At 39.0% G+C, this 24,003-nt stretch overlaps 1 protein-coding gene across 9 annotated transcripts in view; it reads left to right on the top strand.

The window, feature by feature from the left end:
• Senp1 (SUMO specific peptidase 1) overlaps positions 1 to 24,003 on the top strand; it is a 62,901-nt gene that overhangs the window by 25,602 nt on the left and 13,296 nt on the right. For all 9 annotated transcript variants that reach the window (XM_038342949.1, XM_038342947.1, XM_038342950.1 and 6 more), the window contains 7 exons: positions 11,212 to 11,315; positions 11,395 to 11,678; positions 13,367 to 13,421; positions 17,182 to 17,220; positions 18,354 to 18,438; positions 18,883 to 19,038; positions 20,439 to 20,570. In XM_038342949.1, coding sequence (XP_038198877.1) covers positions 11,212 to 11,315; positions 11,395 to 11,678; positions 13,367 to 13,421; positions 17,182 to 17,220; positions 18,354 to 18,438; positions 18,883 to 19,038; positions 20,439 to 20,570 — 855 coding nt within the window. The remainder of the gene's footprint in view (positions 1 to 11,211; positions 11,316 to 11,394; positions 11,679 to 13,366; positions 13,422 to 17,181; positions 17,221 to 18,353; positions 18,439 to 18,882; positions 19,039 to 20,438; positions 20,571 to 24,003) is intronic.

Below are 24,003 nucleotides of genomic sequence, written 5' to 3'. Positions count from 1 at the left end.
GAAGTTACACTAGTTCAAATTAAAAACATTGTATAAGCTGTGAGGGTTTTAAAATGTGACAAGGGACAGAAGGGAAATTCTACTCATTGCAGGGAAATCCTCAATTAACTTTCAGAGAACAGCAACCACTTATGGACCATGATCAGCTGATCATCATTAATCCAGTGTCTATCAGGAACTGGCATATTCATGTACTGGTTACCCTATAAATGAATTACTTCTCTATATATTCTTGATGCACAGTCTATTGCAGACAAGTTTATCTTTAAAATAGTTTCTTTTTATCTTTTGTTTATTTGTTTATTTGGGGTTTTTTTGTGGTTTTTAAAGACAGGGTTTTGCTGTAGCTTTGGAGCCTGTCCTGGAGCTAGATCTTGTAGACCAGGCTGGCCTCGAACTCAGAGATCTGCCTGCCTCTGCCTCCTGAGTGTTGGGATTAAAGGCGTTATCTTTTTATCTTAATCATCATCAATCCCTTGGACAGTAATGAGGGTTTTTCTGCTGTTTCTCTGTTGAATTCTTATATGGATATAATCCTCAGTACCAGCAGGAAGCAGTTCATCACCAAAGTGCACACAAAGAGGCTGAAAGAGTAGAGACTCCAGGTAGCAGACATATATATGATTCTTCTCAGTAGCTTTGGAGAAGGCTGATGGGGGAAATGGGGTATATTTAGTTTTTATACTGCTACTTTGTTGTAAGTATTTACCAAGCCTAGAAGTCTTTTAATGGAGTCTTTAGGGTCTTTTAAGTACAGGATTATATCTTCAGCAAATGGGGGTAATGTGATGACATCTTTCTTTCACATTAGTAATGCTTTTTTCTTGCCTTAGTGCTCTCTCTAGAAATCAATAAGAATGAGCCGGGCGGTGGTGGCGCACGCCTTTAATCCCAGCACTCGGGAGGCAGAGGCAGGCAGATCTCTGTGAGTTCGAGGCCAGCCTGGTCTACAAGAGCTAGTTCCAGGACAGGCTCTAAAAAAAAAGCTGCAGAGAAACCCTGTCTCGAAAAACAAAAGAAAAAGAAAAAGAAAAAAGAAAAAGAAAAAAAAGAATGAGCATCCATGTTTTGTTTCTGATTTTGGAAGAAATGCCTTCAGTATTCCCCCATTCAACATACCCCATAAAGACTATAAGTTTATTATGTGGTCTTAGACATGTCTTTCCTTCAGGGCTTTTTGGCATGAAAGACATTGAACTTTGTCAGAGATTTTTTTTTTTTTTTTTTTTTTTTTTTTTTTTTTGCATCTATCAAGATGATGTTGTGATACTTAGCCTGGCTTCTGTTTATGTTTCTTGATTTGTGTGTGGTACCAGCTTTCCATCACTGGAATAAAACCATTGCAAATTTTGGAAGTTTCTCGTTTGTGCTTCCTGGTTGCTTTGGTAATTTTACTCTCCTTCTCAGATCTTTGATGGGGTTGAAGATTAGATAATGGTAGCTACCTTCTAGATTATTTAGACTTCTCAAAGTAGAGTGATTAGAAAAATTCTTCGTTATATACTTCTCGCCTGATATTGTTTACTTTTTGTAATTTTATATGATCTGTTCCCATTGTATATAGTTGTATTTGGTTTCTGAATCTGTCTTATTTAGACAAAAAAGGGGAGATGTTGGGGCAGCTGGCCCAATCCCTGCGTTCAGGGGCGTGGCTGCTCCAGCAGGGTAGCATTCCCCTTAAATAGGATTGGGGAGCCGGAAGGTGCCCCGTTCGTTTGCGCTGCCCTGCGCTCACCTTCGGCTTCGCTGGACCCTTGGTTCTGTAAGTTCCCTTATCTCCCCTTATATTAAAATTGAATAATTATAAAAGGACTATTTTTGGTTATTTCCAATCTTCGCCGCATCATAGGCACAATACCTTAAACAAGAGTAGAAATATATACATTATAACAAATATAACCATAAATTTGTATCAGTATACAAAAACCCATACCAATGTAAAATATTTGAGATTAGTAGTTGCTTTTTTTTTAGTTTAAATGTAGATTCAATAATCTACCATTTTTCCTATCATTCTATAATCCCCTTTTTTCTTTTCAGAATGAGATCCCTGATCTAATCTCTTTTTTTGTTTGTTTGTTTGTTTGTTTTGTTTTTGATTTTTGTTTTTTTCGAGACAGGGTTTCCCTGTAGTTTCTAGAGCCTGTCCTTGAACTAGCTCTTGTAGACCAGGCTGGCCTCGAACTCAGAGATCCGCCTGCCTCTGCCTCCCGAGTGCTGGGATTAAAAGCGGGCGCCACCACCGCCTGGTTTCTAATCTCTTTTATTTAGTTTCCTACCTGACCATGACCAATAACAACTTGCAACCAACCTACCTAAACAATAATAAACATCCATAATCCACCAAACAGCCAAAAACCACCAGCCCACCTTTTGGGAATGGGTATCCTGTTTTTACATTTATTTTCTGTTGTCTGGGAGTGACAGAATCTTTGGGGAACCCTCAGAAAATGGAGATAATGGTCAAGTTCTGGGAGAGCTGTTATCTTGGTGTGATGGGAAAGTTCACAGCTTATCGAAAGTCCTGACTGGAGTGGTCTATGAGGCTGTACCGTCTTAGCTAAACACTTTGAAGTTGTCTTGAGCAGTTTGTAGGCCAAAACTGATCTTTGTGTGGTATTTGTCAGCTTAGTGGAGTTACCACAATCCAGATGGAATCATCTTTGCAGGCCCCTATGATCTTCTTGGAGATGTCAAAGGTCACTGCCTGCTAGGAATAGTTACGGTCCACTGCAGAAAACTTAAACATTTTATCATATGCAGCAGATCTCAGAGAGAAAGGACCACAATTTGTTAAGTATATCTGGGGTATGCAAACTTAGTTCCTAGTTCCCTACTTTAGAGACATACCCAAAATCACAAAATTCTCTGAGTAGGTCTGTACTCTATTTTTGTTGTTGTTGTTGTTGCATTATGTGATCTTTTGGTGTCCAATTTCTTGAGTTCTTTGTATATTTTGGAGATCAGACCTCTGTCTGATGTGGGGTTAGTGAAGATCTTTTCCCATTCTGTAGGCTGTCATTTTATCTTGTTGACCATGTCCTTTGCTTTACAGAAGCTTTTCAGTTTCAGGAGGTCCCATTTATTAATTGTTTTTCTCAGTGTCTGTGCTGCTGGGGTTCTATTTAGGACGTGGTTCCCTGTGCCAATGTGTTCAAGTGTACTTCCCACTTTCTCTTCTAGAAGGTTCAGTTTGGCTGGCTTTATGTTAAGGTCTTTGATCCATTTGGACTTGAGTTTTGTGCATGGTGATAGATATGGATCTATTTTCATTTTCTACATGTTGATATCCAGTTATGCCAGCACCACTTGTTAAATATGCTTCCTTTTTTCCATTTGATATTTTTTGCTTCTTTATCAAATTTCAGGTGTACGAAGATGTGTGGATTGATATCCAGGTCTTCTACTCGGTTCCATTGGTCTTCCTGTCTGTTCTTATGCCAATACCAGGCTGTTTTCAGTACTGTAGCTCAGTAGTAGAGTTTGAAGTCAGGGATTGTGATGCCTCCAGAAGTTCTTTGATTACACAGGATTGTTTTGGCTATCCTGAGTTTTTTGCTTTTTCAAATGAAGTTGAGTACTGTTCTTTCGAGGTCTTTAAAGAATTTTGCTGGGATTTTGTTGGGCATTGCGTTGAATCTGTAGATTGCTTTTGATAAGATTGCCATTTTTACTATATTAATTCTGCCTACCCAAGAGCTTGGGAGGTCTTTCCACTTTCTGGTGTCTTCAATTTCTTTCTTCAAAGATTTAAAGTTCTTGTCATACAAGTCTTCCACTTGTTTGGTTAGAGTTACTCCGAGATATTTTATGCTATTTGTGGCTATTGTGAAGGGTGTTGATTCTCTGATTTCTTCCCCAGCCCTTTTATCATCTGTGTACAGGAGGGCTACTGATTTTTTTGAGTTAATCTTGTATCCTGCTACGTTGCTGAAAGTGTTTATGAGTTGCAGAAGTTCCTTGGTAGAATTTTTAGAATCACTCATGTAAACTATCATATCATCAGCAAACAGTGAGAGTTTGACTTCTTTTCCAATTTGTATCCCCTTGATCTCTCTTTGGTGTCTTATTGCTCTAGCTAGGACCTCAAGAACTATATTGAATAGATAATGGAGAGAGTGGACAACCTTGTCTTGTTCTTGATTTCAGTGGGAGTTTCTCTCCATTTAGTTTGGTGTTGGCTGTTGGCTTGCTGTATACTGCCTTAATTATATTTAGATATGTTCCTTGTATCCCTGCTCTCTCCAAGACCTTTATTATGAAGGGACGTTGTATTTTGTCAAATGATTTTTTGACATCTAATGTGATGATCATGTGGTTTTTATTTTTCATTTTGTTTATATGGTGGATTATGTAGACAGATTTTCGTATGTTGAACCACCCCTGCAAATGTGGGACGAAGCCGACTTGGTCATGGTGGATGGTGGTTCTGATGTGTTCTTGGATTCGATTTGCTAGTATTTTATTTAGTATTTTTGCATCAATGTTCTTGAGTGAGATTGGTCTGTAATTCTCTTTCTTAGTATTGTCTTTCTGTGGTTTGGGTATCAGGGTAATTATAGCCTCATAAAAAGAGTTTGGCAATGTTCCCTCTGTTTCTATTCTGTGCAATAATTTGAGGAGTATTGGTATTAGTTCTTCTTTGAAAGTCTTGTAGAATTCTGAGCTGAAACCATCTGGTCCTGGGGTTTTTTTGGTTGGGAGACTTTTGATGACTGTTTCTGTTTCTACAGCAGTTATAGGTCTGTTTAATTTGCTTATCTGGTCTTGATTTAATTTTGGTAAGTGATATTTATCCAGAAAGTTGTCCATTTCCTTTAAGTTTTCCAATTTTGTGGAATACAGGTTTTCAAAATATGACCTGATGATCCTCTGTATTTGCTCCGTGTTTGTTATGTCCCCCTTGACATTTCTGATTTTGTTAATTTGGATATTCTCTCTCTGCCTTTTGGTTAGTTTCGATAAAGATTTGTCTATTTTGTTGATTTTCTTGAAGAACCAACTCTTTGTCTCATTGATTCTTTGTATTGTTTTCTTTGTTTCTATTTTGTTGTTTTCAGCTCTTTGATTATTTCATGTTGTCTAGTTCTCTTAGGTGAGTTTGCTTCTTTTTGTTCTAAAGTTTTCAAATGTTCTGTTAATTCACTAGTGTGGGATTTTTCCTGCTTCTTCATGTAGGCATTTAGTGCTATGAACTTGCATCTTAACACTGCTTTCATAGTCTTTCATAAATTTGGGTATGTTGTGTGGTCATTTTCATTGAATTTTAGGACGTCTTTAATTTCCCCCTTTATTTCTTCCTTGACCCATTGATGATTCAAGTGAGCATTGTTTAATTTCCATGTGTTTGTGGGTTTTCTGGTATTGGTATTGCTGTTGACTTCTAGTTTTAAAGCATGGTGATCTGATAAGGTACATTGGGTTATTCCAATTATTTTTGGTTTTGTTGAGGTTTGTTTTGTAACCGAGTATGTGGTCAATTTTTGAGAAGGTTCCATGAGGTGCTGAGAAGAAGGTATATTCTTTTATATTTGGATGGGATATTCTATAGATGTCTGTTAAGTCCATTTGAGTCATTACATCTGTTAGTTCTCTTATTTCTCTGTTCATTTTTTGTCTGATTGACCTGTCCAGTGGTGAGAGGGGAGTGTTGAAGTCTCCCACTATTAGTGTGTGGGGTTTAATATATGATTTAAGCTTTAGAAGTGTTCTTTGACATATGAGGGTGCCCTTGTATTTGGGACATAGATGTTCAGTATTGAAATTTCCTCTTGATGGATTTTTCTTTTGACTATTATGAAATGTCCTTCTTTGTCTCTTTTGACTGTTTTAGCTTGAAGTCAATTTTGTTAGATATTAGGATAGCTACACCTGCTTGTTTCTTAGGTCCATTTGATTGGTATATTTTTCCCAACCTTTTACTCTGAGACAATGTCTGTTTTTGAGGTTGAGATATGTTTCTTATATGCAGAAGAGGGATGGATTCTGTTTTCATATCCTATCTGTTAGCCTGTGCCTTTTTATGGGTGAGTTGAGTCCATTTATATTAAGGGATATTAATGACCAGTGGTTGCTGTCTCCTGTTAATTTAGTTTTCATCATTGGTGATGTTAGTTTGTTCATTTTTTCTTCTTCAGGATTTGCTGTAATGAGATCATCAATTGTCTTTGGTGTAGCCATCTTCCTTGGATTGGAATTTTCCTTCTAGTATTTTGTGTAGGGCTGGGTTTGTGGCTAGGTATTGGTGAAATCTAGATTTGTCATAGAATATCTTGTTTTGTCCTTCTATGGTGATCGACAGTTTTGCTGGGTATAGTAGTCTTGGCTGGCATCCATGGTGTCTTAATGTCTGCATAATGCTTGACCATGACGTTCTGGCTTTCATTATCTCCACTGAGAAGTCAGGTGTAATTCTGATAGGTCTACCTTTATATGTTACTTGGCCTTTTTCCTTTGCAGTTCTTAATATTCTTTCTTTACTCTGTATGTTTAGTGTTTTGATTATTATGTGGTAAGAGGACTTTTTTTTTGGATCCAGTCTATTTGGTGTTCTGTAAGCTTCTTGTATTTTCATAGGCATATCTTTCTGTAGGTAGGGAAAGTTTTCTTCTATGATTTTGTTAAATAAATTTTCTGTGCCTTTGAGTTGAACTTCTCCTTCTTCTATACCTATTATTCTAAGATTTGGCCTTTTTATGGTGGCCCATATTTCATGGATATTTTGGGTTAAGCTTTTGTTAAACTGAATGTTTTCTTTAACTGATGAGTCTGTTTCCTCTATTGTATCTTCAGCGCTTGAGATTCTCTCTTCCATTTCTTGTATTCTGTTGTTCATGCTTGCATTTATGGTTCCTGATCTTTTTCTCACGATTTCTGTTTCTATAATTCCTTTGGCTTGTGTTTTCTTTATTTTTTTCTATCTCAGTTTTCAGGTCCTGAATAGTTTCTTTTATATGTTTGAGTTCTATTTCTTGGTTTTCTTTAAGTGATGATTTGCTGATATCTTCCAATTTTTTGTTTGTTTCTTCCTCCATTTCTTTAAGGTAAATTCTCATTTCATCTTTAAGAATTTCAAACATTCTCTTGAGGTTATTTTTTAGATCATTTTCTTCTGGTTCATCCATATTTGGTTGTTCCGGTCTTGCTTTTGTAGGGTCTTTAGGTTTTACTGGTATTGTGTTGCTCTTTGTGGTGTAGCGTGTGATCTTATCTTTTCTACTCATCTTTTCCTCTAGTAGGTATGGTTGGGGCTGTCTGAGATTCTGTTGAAGAGTCTTCTAGGTGCCAGTGAATCCAAAGCTCAGATGGTTGTTCCTTGTGGTACAGTCAGCGTCACAGTTCTAGTTATCCCGTTGTTTACTCCTGTTCCTGGAGGCAACTCAGTGCTCCTGTGCTTTGCTCTGCTCCCTTGGAGTTTGCTGTCTCAGGCCTGCTTTAACCTAGGCTGCTGGCTTTGATCTGTTTCTGTAAATCTTGGTCTGAATCTCCTCCTGCAGAAGTCCCTGGCTTGGAGTTGGACCTGTCGTGGTGGAGATCTCTGATTCTGGATCTGGTCGCTGGCTCAGTCCTGATCCACCTGTGTCCCGGGACTGGGTTTGCTCCTAGTGGAGCTTGTTCTCTCTGTGTTTTAGGTAACTGATTCAGTCCCACTCCTATTCCAGTGGCGATCATCAGGCCATTGGCTCAATCCTGGCCTGCCAGTGTTCCAGAACTGGGTTGGCTCACAGGGCTGGATTTGCTCCTGGCCTCTGCTCCCGGTGGAGCTTGTTTCCTCCGGCCCTCTCTGTCCTAGGATTCCTGCCATCTTTTTTTTTAAAAAAAACATTTGTTTGTTGTGTGTGTGTGTGTGTGTGTGTGCGTGCGCGCGTGCGCACACAAGCACACTCACACATTCACGGGCAATCAGTGCTTTCCTTCTCCCATTCAGGTCCTAGAGGTTAAGCGTGAGTCAGCCGGGTTGTGCCCTTATTCACTGAACCATTCTGTAGCCCTTAGTAAAATGATTTTCTAAGAAGTCAAAATCTCCAAATTTTCCTTTCAGATTGTTTTCTTTTGTTTTGCTATGGTGTTGAAAATATCCCTTTGCTGAGTGTCTAAGCCTCCAACTGACTTCTTCATTCATCCGTTATTTAAATTGTTGTGGGTCTGTGATGGGTAAGTTTTGAGTGTTAAGTGTCCCCACAGGCTTATGTGTTTGAGCTAGCTGGTGGCTGTTTTAGGGGGTAGAGGAACCTTTTGGACATGGGGTCTAACTGGCAGATGGAGGTTATAGGTCAGCTCTCCTTACGCCCAGACTTGACCTGGAGGCTAACACCAACACTTGTGTGAGGGACATACATTTGTTTGTATGGGTGTGCAGGCATGCATCGTAGAGGCCCCAAACTGATGTCAAGGGTCTTTCTCCATAGCAGTCCACCTTACTTGTTGAGGCAGGGTCCCTCTGTTGAACACTGAACTCACTGATAGAACTAGTCTAGCTGCCATTCCTAAAGGCATCTAGTTAGTTCTGGGTATCCAAACTCTCATCCTGATTCTTGCGTAGCAAGATCTTTATCCTCAACCTGGATGGCTGTCTTTATGGTTTTATATGGGAGGAGCGGCCTTTGGGGGCTTAAACCTCATATCATTCAGAAGGGAAAAATCAAATTGCCATGACAGCAGCAACACAGAAGCAAAATATAAGTAAACATTTACAGATGACTACTAGACTATGAACATAGGAAAAAGGGAGGCAAAAATAATATAGAACATCCTGGGAACTTAAAAGTTAATAAAGGTAAAAGTAATAAACAAAGGATGAAACAGAGAAGCACAGGAAAGAAAAGAAGAAAGAAGCAAAGTTAAAGAAAAAGACTAGTTTACAATAAACAAAGACTTTTAATTTTTTCCTACTATCATCCTTCAGGGCCAGAAGTAAGACTTAGGTCCTACTGTTCTGGCCGGTAACTGAATCCTGCTGTTTAGTCCTTGGTTTTACCAAGGAAAGGTCTAACCTCAGAGTCCTTCAAGCCTGCCATTTTAATAGCTAACAGTGTCACTGACCATAGCCATCCGGACTGTGGAACTTCGCGTAATGGATTTCTTCCCAGGGGAAGCCTGCCCTGTAGGAAGACTCCTGAGTCTGGAGCTGCTCATTGTCAGAAGGGCTGTGTGCACTCTCAGCCTTTCTCTACGAGTCTCTCCAGTTCCTGGTTTTCTTTAGGTCACCTTTCTGTCTCTCCATGCGGTTGAGCTATCCTGTCCCTTCTTGATTCCTAGTGTCCCCTCTCTTCTGGGATATTCTCTGCCTTGTTCCCCTGACTGTTGTCATTTATGGTGTCCCACAAGAACTTCCAGCTCTTTATTTTGAAGAACTTGACCAATATCTCAAGCACTAGACAAGGTCATCAGTATCGTTGCTGTAATATGAATGTGCCAGGTATAAAATAGTGTGGACCCCAGTGCCCTGCAGAGAACATCACAAACTGTTATTCGCTCCTTGGAATCTATTCATCCGCCAAATGTTTACCTAATTTTACCTTTTGTTTTAATTACTTAGCTGTTTAAATTTCAGGACAATTTGGATTTGTCCTGCTTCACAATTTAAATGCGTCTAGTTAAGTAACATTATAATGACAATATAATTATAATTTACTTTGCAGCAACACTGAAAGGTTCAGGAAGAGAAATGTTAGTGTCTAGTCACTTTCATAGTTAATTGTTTTAGTTAATTCTTTGTTTTTGTTTCTGTTTAGTTTTTAGAGACGGGTTTTTCTATGGAACAGCCTTGACTGTTCTGGAACTCTGTAGACCAGGCTGGCCTTGAACTCACAGAGATATGCCTGGCTGCCTCTGCCTCTCAGTTCATTCTGCTTTCAACAAGCATTTATAGGGCTGGAGAGATGGCTCTGAGGTTAAGAGCACTGGCTGCTCTTCCAGAGTTCCTGAGCTCAATTCCCAGCCACTACATGGTGGCTCACAGGCATCTACAAGAAGATCTGGCGCCCTCTTCTGGCTCTCAGGCACATATGCAAGCAGAACACTATACATAATAAATGATAGATAGATAGATAGATAGATAGATAGATAGATAGATAGATAGATAGATAGATAGATAGATAGATCATAAAAAACCCAAACATTTGTAATTACATAAAATGTGAATGCACTTAATGAAATGTCATAATAGAAACCCTAACACAATGAATTTCATATTGTGAAGACTGGTGGCTACAGAAAGTCACCAGGTCATTTCTTAGTGAGCCTAGCATTGCTTCTTTGTAGAGTAGATGCTTTGCAGGGTTAGAGGTGCTTACAGAACGCTCTCTCCCAGTGACCTCATTTGTTCTTCTCTTCCTTTTCATGGATTTTAAAACTTAAAGTACATTCCTGCCTTGGACTTTGCATTTACATATATATATTATATATGTGCTTATATACATATATGTATGTATTCATCATTTACATCCCTCCTTAGTTTAGGTTTCTGCTGAAAGATCATCTTTTTAGCAAGTTGTACCTTCTTGCTGTTTCCCCTCCATCAGTTTGTATCTTCCTTGCCCTTTAATTTTCTTTGTGCTTTGAACAAGTTTTTGATTGACAGTCCCTTTAATAACTGTAATATAAACTCCACAAAGGCTGGAAATTTATTTTATTCAATGCCAAATCTCAAGTGACTAAAGCATAGTGGATGTTCAAGTCAGTGAGTAAATGTTACAGATTATATGAGGATTTTTCTTAAACACTAAATTGAGACTTAGAGAAAAATAAGTAATTAAATGGTGGAATGAACTCCACTTTCAGAAAATACTTAGCCCTGCATGGAATACAAGATCCTTTCCACTGACAGAGCCTGACTGCTTGCCTTATCGGGACCTTTGTAATTGGCTCAGGACTCAAGGGGTTATTGGGATTCTAATTCAGAAGTCTTAAATTTTTTTTTCCTGGACTGATTATCATTTGAGTGGTTAAATAATTGCTTTGTGGCTTTCTGGCTTCATTTTCAATAGCTTCTCAGCACTATTATATCCGCCATAATTTTCCAAAAACAAGCCGTCTCTGAGGTTTAATTCTGCTTAGCTCCTCTTATGCACACTTTGAGAGTATTATCAAGATACAATATTCCTTTGTCTTCAGGACTACTAGAGCTTGGCAGATTCTGAGAGTATCTACATGTTTGTTTGAGAAATGTTTGCCTCATATTTAAGAACTTTTCTTTTCTCTCCCTTATAGACAGTTAAAGAAGGAGAAAAAGAGATCTACAGGCAGCTGTTGCAGATGGTCACGGGGAAACAGTTCTCTGTAGCCAAGCCCACCACACATTTTCCTTTGCACCTGTGAGTCACAAAGGCATCTTACGTAAACTTAATTTTACAGTTGACTATTTAATTTTGAAACTGTATCCATTTTTTACAGATCTCGGTGTCTTAGTTTCAGTAAGAACTCTTTGAAAGACTCACTGTTGAGAAATGGAAACTCTTGTGCATCTCATGCAGTCGGCTCTGATTCTTCATCCTCTGGATCAGCCAGCATTCTAACTACGCAGGATCGGTTGTCCCATAATGCGCGTTCCCTGTCGTCCTGTACCCCAGATGTTGCATTTGGATCCAAAGACTCTGATCCGTACCATCAGCCTCACCATCACCTCTCTGCTCCTCAGCAGCCAGATAACTTGCCGACACCCAACACACAGTCTGAAGGTAGATACTACTAACAGCTCCAGTAACTAGTCACTATCTCTTGCAGGCAAACCTGTAATACATATAACTTAATACGTTTACAATTTTAATTAAATACATATGATTCAATTAGCCATGCCATGATGAAACCAAACCCACAAATAAAATTCATTCCTCTATTTTCTTGTTTTTCTCTCTCCCCCACCTCCATCCCTTCTTCCCTTCCTTCCTTTTTTAAAAGGGTATTTTTTTTTTTCTGTATACAAATGACATGATATAATATTTTTTAAGGGTCTTACTATGTACCCCTGGCTGCTTGTCACTTGCTGTATAGGAGGCTGGCCTTGAACTTGGGCAGTCCTACCGCCTTGGCTTCCAGAGAGCTGAAGTTACAGGAGTGCTCCACCTTGCTAAGCTAAATATTTTAACTTTGTGAGCAAAGAAGAGTCCAAGCTCACTCAACCCGACTGCTTCAGTAACTTCTTTTTGTTTCTCTTACTTTACAATGCAAGTGAGGTTCTTTGAAGTCCTGAGAATTTTCAGACATTAAGCAAGTATTTTAATTTTGATAGAAACTTTGTGTATCTCAGAAAGGTTGAAAACCCTTAGTTAGAAAGAAGAATCTCAGCTGGGCGGTAATCTCAGTTGGCAGTGGTGGTCCATGCCTTTAATCCTAGCACTCAGGAAGCAGAGGCATGCGGATCACCTTGAGTTCGAGGCCAGCCTGGTATACAAGAGCTAGTTCCAGGACAGGCTCCAAAACTACAAAGAAACCCTGTCTTGAAAAACCAAAAAGAGAAAGAAGAATCTCCTACCTAACCCTCAGCTAGCCCAACTATCCTGTCTGATCATTGATGGCGGTGACAGTTTTGTGATGTAGTTATCCTCATTTTAGATTGTGTTCAGATAGAGGGTTCTTTCGACACACAGCACACATCTCTGAAGGCTCTCCCTCCTTTCTCAGTTCATTTGATTTGCTGTTAGTAGTCTCATCACTTTCTGAAAATCCTTACTTGGGAATTTAATTTTTAGTGATATCACTATTTAACTACTCATGGGCACCTCTGTTACATTTTGTGAAATGGTTTGCTGAGAACTATCTTTTTATTTTCTAGAAATCTAAAATAAAAAATTCTCAAACCTCAGGAATACATGTCATGTAGTAGATCCTGAGCTGAAGCCAGACTGGAGCAAACATCAAGCTGACATTGGTCCTGTCCTTGTTCTGTGTGATAAATATTCTAAGTCAAGGTAGAATCATAGCACATCAGAAGGGCATTTAATACTCAATGATAAAATCTGTGCTTTTAAAATTATTTCTATAAACTCAAACTTTGTCTTTCATCTTCCCTTTTTTCTATCTCCTTCTCTTCACCTTACTTAAAACTCAAGACTTAAAATTGTGGCATGTTCTTATCCCTAGAAACAGGAGGAGACGGGTCAATGCTGATGGACAGACATGCCTGTGTTTTTAATGATGTCCTTATTTGGGAGGAGAGGCTCCTCCCAAGACCAGTTTCCAGTCTCAGTAAAGCGAAACTGTTCCTCTCTTTCCATCTTTATCCTTACGCTATCTGATATTTGCCCTATGCTTAATGCTGCGTTTGTGACATAGAGTGTAGCATAGTGTAGAAGCTTAAACTGAAATCAGACATGGTAAATGGTGGGATTTTACTAACAGTGAAACGCTCTTGTATTTCTTTGTTTAGGATCAGACTCTGTGATTTTACTCAAAGTGAAAGAATCTCAAACTCCAGCTTCCAGGTAAACCTAGGGGAAGGGTCAGCCATTTTCCTTCCATAATCACAGCTCCTTCACTAAAAGTCAATAATGTAAAACTGCCTCTTTTCAAATCTCTTTCATGTTCTTTTCAAATTATCTCAGTGACTTCCTGTTCCATCTCTTTTCCTCCAGCCTTCACTCTTCTTCATTATGTCTTCCATCGTGCTAAGTTTTCTGTGGTCTTCTGTTCATGCTCTAACCACAGTTATCTTTCTAAAATTCATATCTGGTCATTTAAAAGGTTTAATGATCATTAAATTATTCAATTACCTCAAGATACCTTATTAAACTTAGGGTTAAGCCAAAATGTGTATGTGTGTTATTAAAGAAGTTTTCCACAAGTCTCAAATTCTCTGGCACTTTCTTTCCTTTAGTAAGTATTTATTGAGAACCTACTCTCTGTCAGATACTGGTATAGACATTAAGATAGCAAGAGTGATTAAGACTCCCTGTTCTCAGGAGCTGCATTTTATTGTTTGTTTTTATTGTTTGTTTTGTTCGTTTGGCATTTTTGTTATTGTTGGTTTTGAGGCAGGGTCTCACTGTAACCCCGGCTGACCTGGAATTTGCTACGTAGACCAGGTTAGCCTAGAACTCAGAGATCTGCCTGCCTCTGCCTCCCGAGTGCTAGGATTAAAGGCATGGACCACCACTGCCAGGAGCTTCTTATTATAAAGGTAAGAAACAAGTAGTGAGCAATAAGTGGTGATTATCAGTGCTGTGAAGAATAGTGAAGTAACAGAGACTGGGGTGAGGTCTATTTATCTAAGGTGGCTGGAGCAAGTCTCTGGTCAAATGCCAACCATGGAAGTCAGTGAGGAAGCCCTGTTTATAAATAGATTCCTGCGTGTGTCTTGACATACTAGACTATTGTTAGTTTGTTTTTTGTCTTCTATCACTATTCCTTCTATCTTTACTGTACTTTCTCCTTCAGCTTGTGTGACACTGGTCTGAGGCTCAGTTGAGACACGCTCTTCCACATAGAGCGTCACTGCTCCCGGGCTCAAGCCCTTCTCTGTAGCAGTTCCATAGCCTGCTGTGCGCCACCACACAGCGTGGCAGTGTGACTGCTGGGATGATGATTAGTAGCCAGTTGTCAGGAGGTGATTACAGGTGACCGAATGCTGTCTCAGCCCATTCCTCTACTTTGCAGCTCCCGCATTTATTCTAAGCTTTAGGTATTTTTTTTTTTAACATTTTCTCTGTTAAGTCTTTCAAGGAGACTTTATTAGTTGGATTCATTATTTCTTACGTGGTGTTTAGAGTCAGGTCTAACTTCTGCTTTTTGCTTTTGTGGCCTTCATGTGAGTCTTTTACTCTCTTAAACCACCTTTGTCAGTGTGAAGAGTGGCATAAAGCAGCTGTGGTGGTGCGTACCTGTAACTGCAGCACTCACAGAGTGGGAGCAGGAGGATCGCGTCATCCTCATCTGCACAATGAGTCTGAACCCATTGTCTGAGTCCATGAGACCTAGTCTCTGAGTGATGGTACAAAGACGACCATGATGTGAGGATAGTAAGGTGCTTACAGACACACCCTGGAGAAGTAAACAGAAGCTAGTATTCTCTCCTGGGAGAAGTTGATAGTAGATAGACTACTTTCCGTTCCCATTGGTTCTTTACCATGTGTGCCTTTCCTTTATGGGGGATTTCTCCTAGAAATGACTTCAAGTGTGAGCTGTTTAACAAAGCAGATGGAATGATGTCCTTGGCTAGGTTAAAGTTGCTTTTTCAAGACTTGGCTGATTGCCTTCTAGTTTAGTTTCAGGCACTGCCTTTCAGTTAGCTTCCTATGGTGAGGGCCTGCCCTATTTTCCCAGAATGCAGCATCCACACCTCTATACTTCATACACTCTTGATTCTTCTGCCTGGGATTCCCTTTCTTTGCTTGACCACTGATTAATTCTGACTTTTTTAAAATTTATTTATTTATGCACATTGGTGTTTTTGCCTTCATATATGTCTGTGTGAGGGTGTTGGATCCTGTGGAACTGGAGTCACAGACAGTTGTGAGCTGCCATATGGGTGCTGGGAATCAAACCCTGGTCCTCTGAAAGAGCAGTCAGCGCTCTTAACCTCTGGGCCATCTCTCCAGCCCCCCAATTCTGACTTTTCAAAATCTGAATCAGGTGTTATTTTTTCTAGGTGGTGTCTGAGTTCCCAGATGACATTAAGTACTCCACCCTCCCTATATCTTTACTACTAATGTCTTTGCATGTAACTCCCCAGTACTAATTGTAGTGCCTCAAAGTGGTGGGTGCTTAGTAAGTAAATCTTTCCCAAATAAGTGGTCTTCCCAGAAAGCCCAAAATGCCCCCTTGAGTAGCCCAAGTCCTCAGTTTTCCTTGTTGTTTAATGTGTTAGCATACTGAAATACATTTTAGCATGAGAGGAAAAAGCATAGTCTTTGGAATTGGACAGCTAATACTTGTTGTTTCAATACAGTTTGTCCTTCTGAACCTCAAGGTGGTTTTGTTCGTTTTTTATAAAGTATGAGTAATATAATTTCATGTTACATATTATATTGAAGATGAATTAATATGGAGATTTTCATGAGGCTTAACAATGTATAAAACTACTAGAGCAGTTTTACATACAGAGCACTAAGAACAACTCTGCTTGTAGCTCTTACTATTGTATGTCTCGGTTATATAAGAAATACTGTTTAATCTCTGTAGAAATTCAGTTTCCCTTATAATTGTCCTTCCTGAGCCAACAGATAGCTCAGTCCATTGAAGAGAAGTACTTGCCCCTACATTATTCATTTATTCAGCAGTCATGGGTCTGCTCTGTACCAGACAGTTGTAGAGGATACAGCAATTTATAGACAAAAAAACCTCTATTCTCAATCAAGCAGACAAATTCATGACCTGTTCATGTGGAATCATGGGTAATTCTTTTTGCATCTTTGTATCATGTAATAAACATCTTCTCGTGTTGATTCTTTTTATTTGTGTCATACACTAGAACTACACTGCTACTGAAGATTTCTGACTTTGTTGTTTATCAGGTGCTCATTGTGCCGCAGCGTTCAGCTCTTGTTATCTTAATGACACTGACAGGCACAACAGTATTTTTACTGCCGAGTCACGGCCTCAGGGTGACTCGGGACCAAAAGAAGCTAACCTCTCTGTATTTTACACATCTTGAAGCTGAGCCCATAGAGGTGAAGTGACTTGCTTGGAATCACAGAACTAAATGGAGCCAGGTCTCCTAACTTTCATTTGGATGCTGTATTTACTTGTTTTTATGGACCTCAAAGGATTCCTTTGGAAGAATGTTCTTCTAACATTTGTTTGTGTGGTAGATCCCTTAGTTAGGGGTTTGCAAAGAGATAAAGCAGTTGAGAGGGGAAACGCTGTTGGAACAGTTAGCATTCCTGTGATCCTACTCAGTGTTTCTCCTTTGGACTGCCCACAAGAGTGTTGCAGACTGGAGTAGGCCTGCCATCTCTGGAGTAGCTGATTGTGCACGTCTCTGCCTTGGCTCAGTGATTCCCTTCTCCATATGCATGTCTCATACAAGAGTACTGGGCTGAACTTCATTTCCTTCTGAGCACTGGCTCATCTTTTAGTACGTGTGTAGTGTTCATGTTCTTAAGTTTCAGTTAGTTACTTTGTGTCAGTTGCCTATCTTTCAATCCATAATTGCAAAGTAATTTTACAAACTGTTGAGACTATTGCTTTTGTTGGTGAAAATTTTTGAATTTCTTACTCTTGTTTATTTTCTTTCCCCATCTATAGTCCTACTTTCTTCCAGGCAGAGCTGTGGATCAAAGAATTGTAAGTTACTGTTTTTGATACTATTTTTCTTCTCATTTAATTTTCATTTAGAAAGAAATCAAACAACTAATTATCCTAATTGTTTTTACTCAGTAAGAGTTCCAGGATAGATACAGGGTAACCCTGTCTAGAAAAAAAAATTATGTATTTGTACTTTTCAGGTATTAGGTTTTTCAGATTCTCTTAGAGTTACAATCGTTTGTTTTTTCCCCAGATTTTATGTGTTTTTATTTGATGTGTATGTGAGTGTGTTGCCTGTGTGTGTGCATCTTATGCATGTAGTACCCACACAAGCCAGAAGAGGGTACAGGGTCTTCTGGAACTAGAGTTTGTGAGCCTCCATATGGGTACTAGAAACTGAACCCAAGTCCTCTGAAGTTCTTAACCCTTGAGCCCTCTCTTCAGCCCCAATTAGGAGATTTTTATTTTTATATTTGTAAACTATGTAACAATTGCTGAAGCTAAATTGAATTGGAAAATATTCCAAAGTTAGCTATGTATAAAAAGAAAAGTAAATACCCTTTTTGTTTTGTTTTGTTTTGTTTTTTGAGACAGGGTTTCTCTGTAGCTTTGGAGCCTGTCCTGGAACTAGCTCTTGTAGACCAGGCTGGCCTTGAACTCACAGAGATCCGCCTGCTTCCCGAGGGCTGGGATTAAAGGCATGCGCCACCACCGCATAAAGGCTAAAGTAAATGCCTTTATTTTGTTATTAGATAAACTGTTGAGTTTTTACAAAGTTTGAGAAATTATTGAAAGCATTTTATTTCAAGCAGCAAAGTCTTTTCAGTACTCATCAGCCTTTGGTCTTTGGACAGTGTACTGCTTTCTCTGGGACCCACTTCTGCTTGTGGATTTCTAGTGAAGCTTTCCTCTCACCAGCCTCCTTAAGAGACACACTTTTGAAATGGGGCTTTACTACAGAAGTCACACTATTCTACCTACATTACTCCAGTAAGCATGGTGGGAGAGTTTAAACGACTGTGTTGTTTTCCTATGTCTTGAAATGTACATGTGGTGAGGTTTGAGTGGAGTCTGTATTGTGAGCTCTATTTAACGCTGGGTACCTGCAGTGCATTGCAGAGGTGTGGTTGCGCTGAGACGCTGGTCTGACTCTGCTGCTCTCCATTTTCTAGAACTAGTGTTTATGATTCTCGAGCCCGGGAAAGATTGCGCCAGATTGAAGAACAGAAAGCACTGGCACTGCAGCTTCAAAACCAGGTAAGAAACAAGAAGTGTTAAGATTAAAGTAAGGACTGCACTGGCGGCCCGGCAGCCAGGAGCACCTGCTGCTCTTACAAGGGACTCAGCTTCTGTTCCCAGCACCCACATGGCAGCTCACAGCCTTCAGGAGCTTCAGTTGCAGGGGTTCCGGCACCCTCTTCTGGCCTTTTCAGAGATGGGGCACCTGTCTTGGTACACTTCATGCAGGCAAAGCACTCATACATAAAAAAGAAAAGTAAATGTAATCTCTTTTTTTCTTTACGATGATAAAGTAAATAGCATATCCAGGCTGGAGCTGTCGGGGAGTTAGCTGTGCTTGAGTGATGGCTCCACACTCATGTAGTAGCTCAGCATTTACTGTAAACAGCTGGTGTGCAGACTGGCTCACCTCACAGAAGTTAAGTGGTAGATTTCTTTGTCCCACTTATTCTATCTTTCCAGAGACTGCAGGAGCAGGAACATGCAGTACTTGATTCCATAGAACTGCACCTTCGTGTACCTCTTGAAAAGGAGATTCCTGTCACAGTCGCCCAGGAAACGGGGAAAAAAAGTCATGAGCTAACTGATAGTGAAAACGAATTTCCTGAAATTACAGAGGTAAAGTACATTCCTGGTCTGCAAAGCAAGTTCCAGGACAACTAGAGCTGTTACACAGAGAAATCCCTGTCTCAAAAAAAAGAAAAAAAGAAGGAAGGAAGGAAGGAAATAAGGAAGGAAGGAAGGAAGGAAGGAAGGAAGGAAGGAAGGAAGGAAGGAAGGAAGGAAGGAAGGAAGGAAGGAAAAGAAAATTCCTTCAGTAGAGCTGGGTGTTGTGGCACACGCCTTTAATTCCAGCATACCAGAAGCAGAGGCATATGAATTTCTGCATTTGAGGCCAGCCTGGTTTACATAGATGTTCCAGGCCAGCCAGAGCTACACAGTTAAATTTTGAGTCGAAAAAAAAAAATCTACAGTTTGTTTAGAAAGGCTGCGTGGGTTGTCCAAACAATTCAGCAGTGTCCCTACACCTAGGTTTATTCATAAAGCCATACTTCTCTTTGTATTATGAGCCCACCACTTTATATATGCTGGCTGCACCACCAGGCTCAGATAGGAAATCATTTTATAACATATTGTGTCATAAAAGCTAAGAAATACCATTTTTTGTGTTTTTGTTTTGTCTTGTTTTTTTAATTAGTATACAAAGAAATGGGTTTCATTATGATATTTTCATACATTGTTTTTGTAATGTTGCTTTTTAAACAATAATCGTTGTGAACATTTTTGAAGATACTTAGAAGTCTTATGTTCCTTAATTCATGCCTCTTTCAGAACATTATTGGACCTGGGATGCAGCTTGGTAGTAGAGTGTTTGCTTCACATGTGTAAGGCCTGGGTCCTCAGTTTGATTTCAGCACCATTAAGATGAAAAGAACTGCATGTAACCAGTGAATATCACATACTTATTGGGGAAAAAAATGAAATTTATGCCCTGGCAATGCTGAAGCATGCGTGGGCAGCCCGTTTATGGTGGTTGTGTTGAACTTGTCCATATTGGGTCTCATGGTCAAAGTTGATGAGGACAACTGTTCAAGTCTCTTCCTCACATCCTTCTTAACAGTTTTATTAAATTCCATATTTTATCTTTAAAAGTTAAACAAAATACTGTTTGTGAAAAGTGCGTCTAACTTAACTAAAAGATGCTATCTTTACTCCATGGTGCCTTTTGTGTAAGCTTCTGTCTTGGGAAACCATTTGAACCAGAAATATAAAACATAAAGAAGCCCTTTAAAGAGCTTGGAAAGTTTGAGCAAAGTTTATTTTAGTCTTCAGGAACTGATATGAAACAAGGATCTGAATATTGTGTGAGAAAGAAAGGACTAAGGATGGTGGGGGGGTGCTGAGGAAGAAAACGTTAGCTGCAGACCGACAACAGTAAACTCGGAAGTATTGGCTGTGGTGAGTACAGTCTGGAGACTGGGGAGAAGCCAAACCATGTGTTCCATCTTTTGTTTTAGGAAATGGAGAAAGAAATAAAGAATGTATTTCGTAATGGTAACCAGGATGAAGTCCTCAGTGAAGCGTTCCGCTTGACCATTACACGCAAAGATATTCAAACTCTAAACCATCTAAACTGGCTCAATGATGAGGTAACCTTACACTTACTTTATATGCAAATAGGAAGTAAATGTTAAATGAAAACTGAAAGCATCATCTCACTGTTTCTCGAAATGTGGTTCTTAGATGCCCTGCATCTGAACCCCTCTCCCAGGCTCTCAGTAGGGACGAATGTGTCACAGAGAAGCAAAGCCTTTTAACAAGCTCCATGCTTCTGTGTGGTTTAGACTCTGTGTTCCTGATTCCATCCACTCTTGTAGATGCTGAAGGAAAGGCCATTCTCACTCTGCTCAAGACACCTGCTCTGCAGTTCATATTTCTGAACAAATATTTAATGGCTGACCTTATTGCAGCATGAGAGACTACTTTGGGAATTCTAGGCAGAAACCAGGTCCATTTCCTTTTCCTCATCTGGCTTTAGGTTACTTACATTGTATATGATAAGCTTTCTGGGGTAGCCTTCATTTGTTCATGACATTTTTAAAGCTGATAGTGAAAACAATAAATTATTTTTATGTAATTGATATATACCAACAGGGGGAATGACTTCACCTCCCAATTCCAATTAAATACATTAATTATGGCATGGTCTTTAAATTGATTTGTCTTCATCCTAAACTTTTAAAAACTTGTTTCACTTTAGAAGGATTTATTCCTACTTTTTATTTATTATTGTGTACATATGACAAGTTGAGCATGTAAAAGACAAAGACAGGACAGTTAAGAAACTCCCAAGGTCATAGATGTTACAGTAAATAGCAGGGTGGAGCTCCACCCAGGCGCTGGTTTTCATTGTAGATCACTGCCTCAGAGTCTTGAATTGGCTTTGTTAGGGAATCAGACATGTAAAACTTCAGGCCATGCATCACGCCCATTGTCTGTGACAGTGATTACTTTATGAGATAAAAATTTCAGAGGCTTCACACTCTTTGAGTATGTTTTTTTTGACTAGCAATAGTAAGGAACATATGGTTTGATGTCTCTATCAGAAATATCTTTTGACTGTTCAGGTATTAGAACACTGGATTAAATTTATAGTGGAGAAGAGCTCACTGAATTAACAAGAACAAAATTCAATAATAATCAAAAGTGTTCTCTTATAAATTGTTTTTGGTTTGTAATCACTATTTTTCTTTTTCCTGTCACTGCTGGAAAAGAATGTCAATTATTCCTAAAGGATTTTAGCCTGTTTATTATAAATTATGCCAAACCTAGAGGGCAGCAGTGAGTAGGATATAAGCTGAATTCTTGCCCTTCACTGTGGCCGTAAGCTCAGAAATTCCTTACAGAGGCGGCATTCATCAGGATAGTTTCCATTTCCCAGACCTATGAGAAGCTGGACTTGAAGCATGGAAAATTAATGGGAATTACGTGATTTAGAATCGATTTGGGGGAGGAACGGGTCCTTCTCTACTGGAGCCCTATCACACATGCCTGTAATGTTTGCAACAGTGCTTCTCTTTTGAGTTCAGAGATTTAGCTCTCAAAACAGGTGTAAAGATGAAAACAAGAACTGTTTTAAGAAGCACCAGTTTAAAAGAATCAAATTTCTTTGGCTTAAACAGCCAGTGTTCTGATGCACTATTAGATACACCTAAATTCTGATGTCTGTTTTACAGATACTTTTCTTTTTCAATTATGAATATTCAGTCTTTTGCAAGTAGCTCATATTTTTTCAATTCTAGTCTTCCCTCAAATATAGATACTCTTATAAATAACCATTTTGTTTTGTGTATCCTGTCAATATTATAGAATATATTAAAAGTCTCTGCAAAATAAGGTAGCTCACAAATATTCTTACCATTGGCAAAGTAATATAAAAGCTAGGAAGTGAAAGGAATCAGATTTAGTTTTTAAAGAAGATAAAATTCTCAGTTCTCCAAAAGAAAAGAAGGAAGGGTAGAAAAGAAAATCCAGGGCCAACAAGATGGCCAAAAAAGTAAAGATGTTCGCTACCAAGGCTGGTGACTTAAGACTCACATAGTAGGCGAGAACCAACTCCCACAAATTGTCCTCTGACATCTTCCTCTGTTTACCACTTCCCCTGTCCATCATTGTATAAATATGTCCATGCATCCATATAAATAAATATGTGTAAAAATAAAAATAAATAAAATCCCAAAATCCTGTTTGGGGGTGTATATACATACATACATACATACATACATACATACATACATACATAAAGCCATTGTGCTGCCTTTTATCTGATTTATCTGATATCCCTCCTTTGTTTTGTTTTTGTTTTTTTTTCCCCTAAATGATACAGGGTCTCTACATAGCCCTGACTATTCTGGAACTATGTTGACCAGACTAGCCTTGAACTCACAGAGATTCACCTGTCCTTTCCTCCACGGTGCTAGGATTAAAGGCTTGAACCACCACTCCTGGACCCTGTTCTCTTTAAAAAGAAAAACAGGCCTTCATGCCTGTTTGTTCAATAGACTTTCAATTTTATTTTCATAAATGAACTTACTAGATTCTGTATATCTTCAAAGAACTAATTTGAGATTTTTACTGCCACATGAGAAAACCAAACTTCTCAAAAATAATTATCCTATAAAAATCAGACACTATAAAAAAGACAGATAAAATTGATACCGAAGATGAGAATTTCTATACTGCATCAGGAAATCAGCCATTAATAATGTCTAAAGAGATGAAAGAGAAAACGTGCATGCAGAAGTAGATAAAATAGGCATGAAGAAGCTGAAGAAGCACGTATTCTCAAGTGGATTCAGTACCAGCGGTTACTAGTTCCTAGAGGCTGGGTTCCATGGCTCTACAATCATTCAACTAAGATTCTGTGTTGATCATTCTGACAAGAGGACTGCTTTAGGCTAGGTGCTATTTTCTTCTTTGAAGGCCTGAGCATTGTTTGGTTTTGTTTTTTAAATTATAAAAAGTTTTTATTTTAATTAATATGTGTGTGTGTGTGTTTTGCCTGCATAGATGTTTGTACACTACACATGTGTAGTGCACACAAAGACCAAAAGAGCATGCTGAATTCTCTGAGACTGGAGTTAGAGACTCTTGAGAGCCACTCTGTAGGTGCTAAGAATTAAACCCAGGTCTTCTGGAAAAGCAGCCAGTGCTCTTAGCTGCTGAACCAGTTCTCCAGCCCCTTGAGCATTGTTTTATAGATCATTAAATAAATTTAAAAATACTTGTTTAGGTATTTGTACAGATAAAACTAGTTGTGCTTCTGCTCAGGATATTGTAAAGGGGGAAAGATTTACCCTTTCAACTAGTATTCTAAAAAACAAAAAACAATTTCTATACATTGCATAAATGTGTACAGCAGTGGTCCCTGAGAGAAGTGAAATAAAATAAAGGGGGTGTGCTCTATAGTTTATAAAAACATGGTTGCAGCAATAGATACCCAAGGTGAAACATGGAAAAAGAAAGCTGGCAAGACCATCAGTGAGTTCTGGGATGTTAACACGCAGCCTGACTTTGCAGTTG

This window comes from Arvicola amphibius, chromosome 9, assembly GCF_903992535.2.
Source record: "Arvicola amphibius chromosome 9, mArvAmp1.2, whole genome shotgun sequence".
Taxonomy (NCBI): domain Eukaryota; kingdom Metazoa; phylum Chordata; class Mammalia; order Rodentia; family Cricetidae; genus Arvicola; species Arvicola amphibius.
The sequence above is the reverse complement of the archived record's forward strand: the minus strand, read 5'-3'. Positions and strand labels throughout refer to the sequence as shown.